The following is a 12,517-nucleotide window of genomic DNA, read 5'->3' on the forward strand; positions in this document are numbered from 1 at the left end:
AATTTTTTCATGTATAGATACTAATTGAACACTTATTCTATATCACACACTGAGCTAGATGTTATGTCAAGAATTAAATGACATAGTCTATGCCCTCAAGAAATTCAGTCTAGTGGGAACATACAAGTAACAATTTTAATACAGGGCTCTAAGTACCATAATGAATACACACTTACAGAAAGAGAAGGGACACCTAAAATAACTGTAGTCACATAAGTTCCAGAAGATGTGATGCTCAAGTTGAGTCTAAAAGGACAAGTTTAAAGAGTTCTTTAGCCCTGGAGGAGTGGGGAAAACCTGATTACAATTTATGCTAAGGTTGTACTATGAGTAAATAAGCAAAATCAGGAGAAAATACCTACACATTCAAATCCTGGAAGCAGAGAGGTTCACTTAGTGAAAAATGACAAGAGGTAAAACTGAACTAGCAGGCAGAGGGGCTTTAGGGTAAGGGTCAGTAAGGTAAGAAGTTTAATCTGTCCTCTTTCCCTCTATAAGTCCCAAATGCTCCTAGTTTTATCTCTAAATCTGCATCTGAGAATTTCTAGCCCTGGAGCTGCAGATCCAACTGCTGATTGAAACTCTCCACCTGGCTAGACTTCCTCAAGTACCTCAAAGTGAACAGATCTTAAACTGAATTTTCCCTTAAATCTGCTAGTCCTCATGTAATTCCCAGCAACAAATACCAACCACCCAAACCAGAAACTTATATCAGACACATACCTCCCCCTCATCTCTCTCCACAACATCCAAAACCCTAACAATTTTACCTCGTTACTACTTTTCTTAACTGTACCTTCTCTCTATCCCTCTTTCAGGTCTCCTTCAATTCTGAGTTCTACAATTTCATAAGCCTCCAAAGTAGTTTATCTCCCTCCCTAATGATGCCATCCATTCACCCCCAATTCATCATTCACACTGCTAACAGACATTCTGGTAAAACGCAAATTTGTTTCTCCCCTTTATCAAATCACTTTACTGCCTACGGGATCAAATCCAAATCTCCAATCACGGCATTACGGGCCTTTTGGCTTTCTGTCTTCCCGGCTCTTTCCATGGTCCCATAAAGGAGCAGCCCCATCTAGTGCCATGCTAAACTTCTGCATGGTCTAATGTCTCCTTCCTAAACTGCTTTAACTCCTACTTATCAGCGTCCCTCTGCGCCTCCCCACTCAACTTCACCAAATCCTACAACAAACTTTACCATTCCTACCTTAAGACCCAATTCATGAACTTCTCTATAAAGCTATGACTAACCATCTCAAACAGAGGTAATCACTTCCCTCTGTGTTTTCATCACAGCTAAAACATAACCATTTTAATGCATTTACAATACAACATTACCAGTCTTTTTCTCATGTCTCTTGAGTCTCCTGACAACAGAAATGTTTATACATGTTTGCATCACCAATTTTACATGTAATGATAACTAAAATCACCACCTTACAAATCAATTTCATTTCATTCAAGTGTTTTGGTGCCTTGCTCTCACTCCACATTCCCTAAGTAACAAGAAGAACTGAGTTCTTTTACAGAAAAGAAACTGAAAAGAACTGAGGGTCCAGTATCTAGATGCTACATCAGAGTCTCTCAGATGGTAGAAAAGATATTCAACAATTCAACAAACATACACAGACCATTTATTATGACATATATGTCAGAGGCTAAAGATATACAGATGAATAAAACATAGTGACAATCTGCAAAAGCATATAATTCAGTAGAACAGATAAGTGTATAAGTACATAATACGCAATTAAAGTATAAAACACAGTTATGAAGAAGAAAACAAAGTACTAAAAGAGCACAGAGAATAGGGCAACTAATGTACCTATGAATTTGAGAGGGCACCGAAAACAAAACAAAACAATGGCAACTGATCTTGGGAGTTTCTTTTTGGTCATAATGCCTAACCCATCTTCGGAAGAAAAACTGTTCCATCTATAACCCCTAACGCGTGAAGGGACTCAACCTTTGCTTCCTTTGTCCCTGAGTAATGAATGGTGAAAACCTGGCTCAGAAGCAATTAATTCATAAATTCATGTTGTGAACTCAACTAGAAATAAGCTAACAAGCAAATTAGATTTACAATGTCAGGAATATCAAGAAATATCAATCACGGTTGAGGGATGAGCTAACGAGTTATAAAATGGAGCTGGGGTTTGATGGCCATGCTAACCTAACCAAAGTTAAGAGTGATCAGAAACTCTGGGTAGCCAAGTTAGAAGCAGAACAGAGAAAAGCACCTGAAGAACAGCAAAGTCACACTTAGGATCTGGGACCAAAGGAAAGTTCTATCGATGTCTATATTAATTCCATTAAGTGTTGTTTTGAATCCAAAGCACCTCCAACTCCACATTCCACAAAATCCAATAATATTATAGCCCCATTCTTAGATTTTTGTGACAGTCTACGCTTACATAAAGGAATCTTACTTGAGCCACCTTATTGAGAAGGTCTCTATGTAACCCAAATAGCCTGACAAAAAGAACTTTAAAGATCCGCACTCCCTCTTAACACTCAGGAGCTGAAATAGTGAACTTCAGTTTTCTTACATAGGTTATGATTTGAAATTACGAAGTAAAATAACTTGAATGAAAATTCAGACTTTTAGCTATTCTGGATGAGATTCTATCTAAACTCCAACAAACATTTTGCAAGAACAATCAACATTTACCAGTTAATATCATTCATCCATCCATCCATCCATAAAAATATTATTTAATTCCCTAGAATGTTTTTTATATTTCCCTGGTAGATATAAGTTAAGTCCAATATGCAAAACACCTTTAAGACGGTATACCTACAATTAAGACAGGAAAGGATTCAAACATAGTACTAATTCTCTAAACACACCACTCGTTTATGTACAAATGGAAATGAAATGCACATATAAGAAAATATAACACACAATAAAGTCTTAAAAAAAAACAGTGTCTAGTTGTTAGAATTCAAAATTCAAAGAGAAAATCGCCTTGGAATTAAGAAACAGATGATAAAAATGATTAAAGAAGCTAGAACACAACCCCGGAATGGAAGAATTAAAATAATCTGCATATTTGCTCCTGGTAACTCAAATGTGTTTAAGCATAGAATAATTCTAAGTCTGCTGTTAATTCCTTTCACCTCCTTTGGGAAAAAGAAACCCATTATTGAATTAGAAGGTTAAATAAAGGCTAGATAGAAGACATACCAACAAGAGTAAAGAAAGAGATAATAAGTTACAATATATTTCACAAAGTATTTTTCCAAATTTCCCACATGCACTTGAAAAGTGTGTATTCTGCAGTTTTACATAGTATTGGGATGTAGTACTCTATGTCTGTGTATTAAGTCAACTTAATCATGGGTTAAAATCTCCTATATACTTACTAATCACTTTTCTATTTTTGATCAATTATTGAAAGAAATGTGCTAAAATTTCTAATTATGATTGTGGACTTACATATTTCTCTTTTGGTTCTGTCAACTTTAGATTTATTTTATTTTAAAGTTATTACTATATGTATAAAATATAGAATTGTTATATGTTCACGTTGAACTGAATTTTCCAAAATAATTGGCTAAGCTTCCCCTCTTTATAAATAATGCTGATGTATCTGTAATATAAGAATACTTCTGGAAAAAAAATTTTAAAAAAAGAAAACTTCTGTTGTTAAAAGCAACGTTATTAATAAGAGCAAAACAGAAAAAAAGATTATCTTGTACAACATACATTCTGAAAGATAAACATTTGGACAAAATGATAAACTGAGCTCCTGGCTCCATCCCTAGAACTCAATCTGGAGAGAGAGACTACCAGCGGAGGTTGATGGATTTGAGAGACTAACAACCATGAAAACTCTCTTCGAGTAATATCAGAAAGAGAGTGGTAGGGTGAAAGTAGAGTGTGTAAGAGCGCCAGTGCCAGAATCTGAACACAGATTGGAGCAGGGTTTATTGGTCCCTTTTAACTCTCCCCCATATTGCCTTGAAAGTATCATTAGCATAGGTAGTGGAAAGGTGGTCCACTGCTAACAGCATAGATTCTGGATTCAGTTTGCCTGTGTTGGATTCGTGGGCAAGTTATTTAACCTCCCCACACTTTGGTTTCCTAATTTGTAAAACACAGGCAATAGCAATATGCATCTCATAGGGTTGTCATGAGCATTAAACAAACTAATCAAAGTGTAGAAACAGTTTCTTTCTTTTTTTTTTTTTTAGAAACAGTTTCTGACACATAAAATAGTTCAATAAATATAAATCAATTATATTGCCATTATCCACTATACTGCCACTCTAAGAGAATAAAAAGGAAGTTTAAAAATAAAATACCAACAGCAACACAATTAGGTGCCCAAGTTTATCAGGGCAGCTGATGACTGGAACAGGAACAGATAACAGATAAAGGGATATCCTATTGATGGTATCTCCTCACATTCTAAATACACAAGTGTAATCTAGGAAGCTGGGGAAAATCTGTGAAATCCAACCACATTAATAAATAGACTACAGTAAAAACAACCAAAAAAACACATAATGTGAACATTTTAATAGATGCATAACAACATTTGAAAGTCCAACCAACCTAGGATTTAAAAAATAATTAGAAAATTAGGAATAAAGGGAGTTTCTCTTATCTTGAAAATAGACATTTATCAAAATCTATATAGCACACATATATGGAAATGAGTATGAAGTGTAAGATTGAAAACAAGAATCCTTACATCATCACTCCTATTCACTTGTACTAATATATTTTAGAAAACTTAGACACTGAACTAATAATTATCAACTCTCAACGCTATATGCTAATATTTTTATTATTATACTCTTTTGTAATTAAAGTAATACATATTCTGAAAAAATATTGTTAATCTGAATCAGATTAACACCTGTTGCCAGTTTAAAAACCAGAAAAATCTATTACGGAATTTAGGAAAACTGAGTTTTGATCAGTGCCTTGTCTTAAACTACCATTGTGGCTTTTAACAAGTCATTTAATTTTTCTGGGCCTCGATTATCTCTTTTATAAAATAGGAAGGAGTGGTAACTAGATAATCTGTAGGGTCCTGTTCAGTACTAGTTCCAGTGTCCAAGACTAAAATAGTAAGTCCCCATCCAAAGTACAGCAGCAAATCAACTTGAAGTTGCCACTAGATGGTGTCCTGCTCCAGAATACCATACATGTCATAACTTGTAGACCACAAAACCAGAGGTATACTTCTAGCATCTGACTGGTACCTAAGTCCTTCAGCAACTAAGAGACTCTGGTACACTCCAACTAGATCACGAACTCTTTCAAACCTAGCAACAGTCTAGCATCTGTATTAAAGTTTGTAGTTGGTAAAAAGCTGAAGGAAACCAGGATGTATGGAAAATGTTACAGAAACTACCTTCTAAGAGATATGCTGCAATGAACATGGAGGGGAAAAGGTAGAGACTATAGGATGCCTAGCCTAAAAGAGGAGGTTCATGGGTAGAAAGTCATTGGAAGAAGAGATTAAAGTTAATGACATCTAATCTAATATTAAATGACTTTTAGAGTCATCTCAGCAACATGTAAGTCACCAAATTCATAACCTCTCATCTTTTTTTTAAGATTTATTTATCATCAGAGGGATGGGGGTACAGAGGATAGAGAATCCTGAAGGAGACTCCCCACCGAGTGTGGATCCTGATGCAGGCCTCCATCCCAGGACCCTCAGATCATAACCTGAGGCAAGTTGGTCACTTAACCAACTGAGCCACCCAGATGCCCCCCCATACCCTTTTGGATATAAAAAGTTAAGCCCTGAAAATCAGAAATACGCACATTTTATTGTTACAATCATGTCATGCATGCATTGTTCTATTTTGTATTTTTTCATTAAAAGTTAAATAGAATATCATTCCAATAAAGATACTTATTTACTAGAAGCACAAAATTGATGTAAGCATTGTTAATTTTGACTAATGTTTTCCACTAAAATATGAGTAAATATCTCTCTAATAAGGAGGATGCTATGAACCTTTTTCAAAAAAGAACCTTGTTATTGGGATGCCTGTGTGGCTCAGTGGTTGAGTGCTTGCCTTAAGCTTGGGTCGTGATCCTGGGGTCCTGTAATTGAGTCTTGCATCAGGCTCCCCACAGGGAGCCTGCTTTTCTCTCTCCCTATCTCTCTGCCCCTCTCTGTGTCTTTCATGAATAAATACATCTTGAAAAGAAAAAAAGAACCTTGGTATTAAAAAACAAAACAAAAACACAAGAAAATAGCAAACAACATTCATTGTCTAATGGAGGCTAATGAACAGAACTGAAAACTATCATGAGAAGTGTTTAATGAGGATGGCTGGGTGGCTCAGTGGTTGAATGTCTGCCTTCAGCTCAGGACATGATCCCGGAGTCCTGGGATGGAGGCCTGTATCAGGGTCCCTGCAGGAAGCCTGCTTCTCCCTCTGCCTGTGTCTCTGCCTTTCTCTCTCTCTCTCTCTCTCTCTCTCTCTCTCTCTCTAGAATAAATAAAATCGTTAAAAAAAAGAGAGAGAGAGAAAGTGTTTAATGAAATAATTTGCTGGATTCTACTGAGAATCATTTAAATACTGTTAAACTAGATTTTCAGTGTCATTCAAAAACAGCTTAAAATACTAAAGAGGGTTCAACTGACTGAAGTACTGAAGCCCAATAATTAATGGTTGTTGATTTAAGACCAATAGTTATGATGCCTTTTATTCCTTGGGAGTGGCTGACATTTCATCCATCCATCAAAGTTTGACACCCAAGCATACCTTTAATATTTAAATGGACACAGACCAGCCCTTTAAATGTCTATAGCATAAAAATGACACAAAAAAATCATTCCAAATGTTTTTGCAAAATCGGTTTTGGGGCCTGTGGATTGTAACTTTGTTTATAAAAGCTAACCTCACTTTTATAAAAGTTTTTAAAAACCAAATAGTTTTGAGATCTTGAATTTAAATTCCCTAAGATCTCAGGTTGTGTCATTTTATTTTAAAAAGATTTTCATGAGTATTATATAGCTGGAGAAATGCATTTCTATTTTTAATAATATTCCTATTATTTTTCTTTACATTCTACTGATTCTTTACAGTCTATCTAGATCATGACAGTTTTGATACCTGGTCATACTCCAAGGCTCCTGGGTAGAGTGGCCATCCAAGGAATAATTCTGCAATCACGCATCCCAATGACCACATGTCTATGGCTTCACAAAATGGCAACCCCAATATAATCTCTGGAGCTCTGAAATTAAAAAAGAAAAAAAGAAAGTGATTTTCCTTTAAAATTATCTTATTTCATCTGACATTCTAAGAAAAGTTAGCAAAATGACAGAGTAGCCTCTTTCTATTTATAGTAACTTTCACTTTTCAGAATTCTTTAAAGCCTAGACATAATCTTGAATTAAGCTTACAAGAGCATGATGAGTACAACCATCGCTAGGATAAAACCTCTATACTTAACCTTATAGAGAATTTTATTAACATTAAAAATAGGAAAAAGCACAGATCTTGTCTTTGAGACTACAACAGATTAGAAATAATACACTAGAAAGAGAACTGGCAAGCTATGAAATATACGCACTGTGACATCAACAAAACTAGAAAACCAGACATTGAGAGATAAGAGCAAAACAAAACAACCCCAAAGCCCAAAAGTGGATCTTGACCTAGATACTGCTTTAGAACACAGTAATAAATATTCACAAAACCAGGGCTGTTAGTCATCGAAAGAGACAAGACCAACTACACTGTATTCCACTTTAAAGGCAGAAAAATACAGAGTATCAAAAGAGTTAAAAAGCATTTTATGCACTTGAGGAGCTTTGATTACTTGGAAAATGTATTCCATGAAAAATATCATGCCCAGATAAATTATGTGCTACTTCACATGACTTTCCATGAGAAAACTAACCTTCTGAGAGGCTTCACGTATAGCTATGTAATTCCAAAGTAAGTCACACAATCAGAGTTACCCTAAACAGTCTCAAATTTAAGAAAAGTTGTAAGATCAATATAATGAATGAGTTTTTTCATGAACCACTAGAGAGTAATTTGCCAAATAACTGTAAGCTTTGTATTTCCTACAAACAAGGACATTCCCCCACATAACCACATACAATCATCAAAATCAGGAAATGAACACTGATACATCTCTACCATCTAAGCCTCAGACTCCAATTTGGCCAATTATAATAATAATGAATGTGTTTTATGGCAAAAGGATCCAATTCAGAACCATGCATCACATTTAGTTGCGTATCTTTTAAAATAGTTCCTCAAGTCTTTCCTTGATTTCTAGGACCTTGGCACAAGCTATTACAGGCCAGGTCTTTGTAGAATGTCTCTCAGTGTGGGTCTGCCTAATGTTTCCTCATAATTAGATCTGGGTTATAAATCTTTGGGAAGAATATTACATAAGTGATGCTTTTTCTCATGATGTGCTGTTAAGGTGGTATACAATTCTGATTTGTTCCAGTACTGATAATATTCACTTTGATTATTTAACATGGTGTCTGCTAGATATTTCCATTATCAAGTTCCTCCTTTTCCCCCCTGTAATTAAATATTTTGCAGGATTACAATTTGAGACTATATGTGTCAGTCGCTTCTTGTCAAATTTTCAATTTCTTCATTTATTTGCCTATGTGAGTATAAATTAATAGAACCCGATTTTATTCAATGAGTTATAAACCATTACTATAATTATCTATTTTGATACTCTCATTTTCTCAGACTTGACCAATCAGAACTCTCTCAACGAGCTACAGTCCTCATTAGTACCAGGATGGCACTGTTCCCAGGCCCTCTCCATATACATATTACATACAGTAAAACAAAATAAGGCTTCTGCTAATTTCTTTAACTGAGATTGCTGATTTTCATTATTTTCCTAAAGCAGGTGATTCTCAATCTTGGCTGCACATTACAATCACTTGGTCCTGGCCACATTCTATACCAATTAACTCAGAAACTCAGGGGTTGGGACTTGGGAATCAGTATTTTTGTAAAGCTCAAGGGTGATTTAAATATATGGCCAAAGCTGAGAACCAAAGCCCCAGGCTAAAGTAAAGTAGTTGGACCAATGGGAAGATTGCTCCATCTTCTCCCTACAGCTCTTCTGATCAGAGTAAGTTCAAGGGATAATAAATAAGGTATTTTCTACCATTGATTTGAGATCTGTCCATTGACTCCTCTCCTGGACATCTCTGCCATAATTGATACTTAAAATTCAACAGACTCTTACTCCACAAGCATTTGTTAAAAACAAGTACGTACTATAAGGCATAAAAGATTATTAGAACATAGTTACAAAAGGCTTTCATTCTATTGTCAAAATACTTAGTAAGGTTAGTGTATACATGTGAATTACATTAGTATAACCAAAAGCTGAACTGTGTAGAAAGGGGAAAAAACAAGTTACACTAAGTTATCAATCTTATATTCACAATATCATACAAAAGAAGACAGAGAAGATCTTATCCTTTTTTGTTCACTATGTTATACACAGAACCTAGCAGAGAATATGCACTCAGTAAACGTTTCTTAAATAAACCATTCCTACACAGTTGGGTCACACAAAACCAAGTATCAGACATAGGTCTGAGCTAAGCCTTGAGGAATAGAAATCTAGGCAGAAAGAAAGAGAAATGTCCACAAAAATTGATAAAGAATATGTACTAACCCATACCAGAAAAGATTCAAAGCAAAAAGTTTTAAAAGTATCAAGTAGAAAGCGATTCACTAGTGATGTTTCTTCATGTACGAATTTGAAATCTGAAGAATTATTAAGACTAACAGAGCTATAACTATGTAAGAGTTTTATGATTATTTTGAAATATTTACTATGAAAAAGTAATGTGATTTGAAATTGGCTACTGGAAACTTCAACATCACATCTGGCAATGCAAGAAAAGTAACAGAATGATAGTGCCTAGGCTCTACTACTTAGACTGAAATTGATACCTGATTAACAATAAGAAAGGAGTTTCTGTCAATTAGACTAAGAGCAATGAATTCCTTCTACAATTTGCTACCATTTAATGAATGAGCCAAATTTCTAATTGATGGTGACAAGAATGTGGAGATATCTTTTCAAAATCTTCACCAGGAATTGCATAAAGCCACCTCAAGCACCAAACTTGAGATAAAAAACTCATACTCAAGGAAGCAAACTCAACTTTCTCATTTTAAAATATGAAAGATTTTTTTTTGAAAGAATTTTAACTGCAAGTTTTACGCAAATCAATTGTGTATCATTGCATCAGCTAGGGTCTCCTGAAAAGCAGATAGATGTGCAAGAGATTTCTTGGCGGAAGGCAGGGGAGGGAGGAGCAGGTGATGACAGCCCCCAGACACTGAGCAATCTGACACTGAGAAAGAAGAGAGGTAAAGGGTGAGGTGGATAGAGAGAAACTCCCTACAGAACTGTTAGGAGAAAGTCTCGGCCAGCCCAATGCAGAGTCCCTAAGCAAAAAATTATCTGCTGGAGGAGCTCCTCATTTAGCAAGAATTGTTCAGCTCTAGTATCCCTACTGTGTTTGGTCACTGGCTACAACAGCTGGGTGGCCTATCTGAAGGTGCAACAGCTGGAGACTCACTCAACTGCACTCCCCACAGGAGTTTCTCTTAAGGGGGAATCTTAGTGACACAATTCCATGGGTGCCACAACCATCCTCCCCAAAACTTTTGTATTTTATTTTCAAATACATATATAGCATTTTTTAAAAAAAGACACAACAAAAAAATAAATAAAAATAAAAATAAAAAAACTCAAATTTCCTCACCAAGTCCCATTTAAATGTGCTCAAACTCTCTCCAGTCTACCCTAGCAAGCCATAAGATACTAACATTTTCTATGCAGATCAACATAAAAGGTTGGGAAGCACTACTGTAGAGCATTTACAATCTAAATGAAACTGCCAGATGTCAGAGCTCTACCAGTCAGTTTCACAATAAACTTTAAAAATTAAATTAGGCATGAAAGAACAATATATCCATCTGTCGGTAATGAATAAAACTTAGTTTTCTGGTTGTATCTTAATTGGCTCTCAAATTCTTTCTCTGGGCTAAGCATACTTTCAGATAAAAATGATAACAGGGATTCTAATCTATGGACCACTCTTACAAAAAAAATCTTCTGTCCTACTCCTAAAAGAAATTGTTCCACTTCTTTTTTCATCTATCCTAACTTCCTTCTCAGCACCCATAATGTGGCAGTGTGTAACAGGGAATGTACTTTTGTACATTTTGTACTTTTGTACTTTTGTAATGTACTTTTGGAGACCAGGCAAGGCACACAGTAAACATGTCTACTGAATGGAGAGTATAATAAAACCTCTTAGTTACCACTCTCTAAATAAAAACTCACCATTAGAAGTGTTAAACCCACCAACTAAAAAATTTAGGTCCTATGGTAACAAAGGCAATCTATATCTAAAATGCTATGTTTATTATTTTTTGTCACAGGCTTTTAATGAAATTTTTCAATATTCATTAAGAATAAATCATTTCTACTTTTCTGAAACCTTAAAACACTAATGTAAAATATAGGGTAAAGTGGGTAAGCTGAAAACAAACAAAAAAAAAATTTGACTATGCAAATTGAACTCTGAGGGCTTTTGCCAGAGTAGAAGAGAATGTTGGCAATACATGCTTCAAATAAGAACATAGTGGAATACTGTCATTCAGAAAAGAAGATGACTATAAATGGAACATTTTATTTGCTTTACCTCATCTTTACTTACTTTGTAAGCTGAAAATTCAATTACTGGCAGAAGAAACCCAGCCCTGTTAGGAAAAAGGGTATCTCAGTTCAGGAATTCAGTATGTCTAGGTCTAGGAACAATTACATTCTCCCCCCTCCCCCAGAGAGGGAGGGGAGCAGAGGGAGAGAGAAAGAGAAATAGAATCGTGAGCAGACTCCCCACTGGGTGGGGAGTTGGATATGAGGTTCAATCTCACAACCCTATGATCAAGACCTGAGCCAAAATCAAGAGTCAGACATTCAACCAACTGAGCCACCCAGGTGCCCTAACAATTACATTCTTATAAAAGAGACAGAAGCCTTGGGTCATCACTGCAAATGCCGTTAAACTACAAACTTGGGCACCTGGGTGGCTCAGTTTGGCTCAGGTCGTGATCCCGGAGTCCCGGGATCAAGTCCCGCATCGGGCTTCCTACAGGGAGCCTGCTTCTCCCTCTGCCTGCCCCTCTCTCTCTCTCTCTGCGTCCCTCATGAATAAATAAATAAAAATACTTTTTAAATAAATGAACAAACTACAAACTCATGATGATCACATTTCATGACCATCAAGAAAATGTTGACCATACTCCTAATTTACAGAGAGGAATTTTCTTTGACATACAGAGAATATAATGGGTTAGGCTAATGTGAATATCTAGTCTGCCTAACAGTTTCACTTCTCATTAAACTTAATTAGCATAATGCTGACATACTTCAGCGTCTGGTGAGTCTGGTGGCGGCTGAGCCACCCAGGTCTGGTAAAATCTAGAACACTAATCAAATAATTTCTGAAAT

At 35.8% G+C, this 12,517-nt stretch overlaps 1 protein-coding gene across 6 annotated transcripts in view; it reads right to left on the reverse strand.

The window, feature by feature from the left end:
* Positions 1–12,517, reverse strand: part of HIPK3 (homeodomain interacting protein kinase 3) — a 92,223-nt gene that overhangs the window by 16,930 nt on the left and 62,776 nt on the right. For all 6 annotated transcript variants that reach the window (XM_038563071.1, XM_038563067.1, XM_038563072.1 and 3 more), the window contains exon 3: positions 7,099–7,222. In XM_038563071.1, coding sequence (XP_038418999.1) covers positions 7,099–7,222 — 124 coding nt within the window. The remainder of the gene's footprint in view (positions 1–7,098; positions 7,223–12,517) is intronic.

Source organism: Canis lupus, chromosome 18 (assembly GCF_011100685.1).
Source record: "Canis lupus familiaris isolate Mischka breed German Shepherd chromosome 18, alternate assembly UU_Cfam_GSD_1.0, whole genome shotgun sequence".
NCBI lineage: Eukaryota > Metazoa > Chordata > Mammalia > Carnivora > Canidae > Canis > Canis lupus.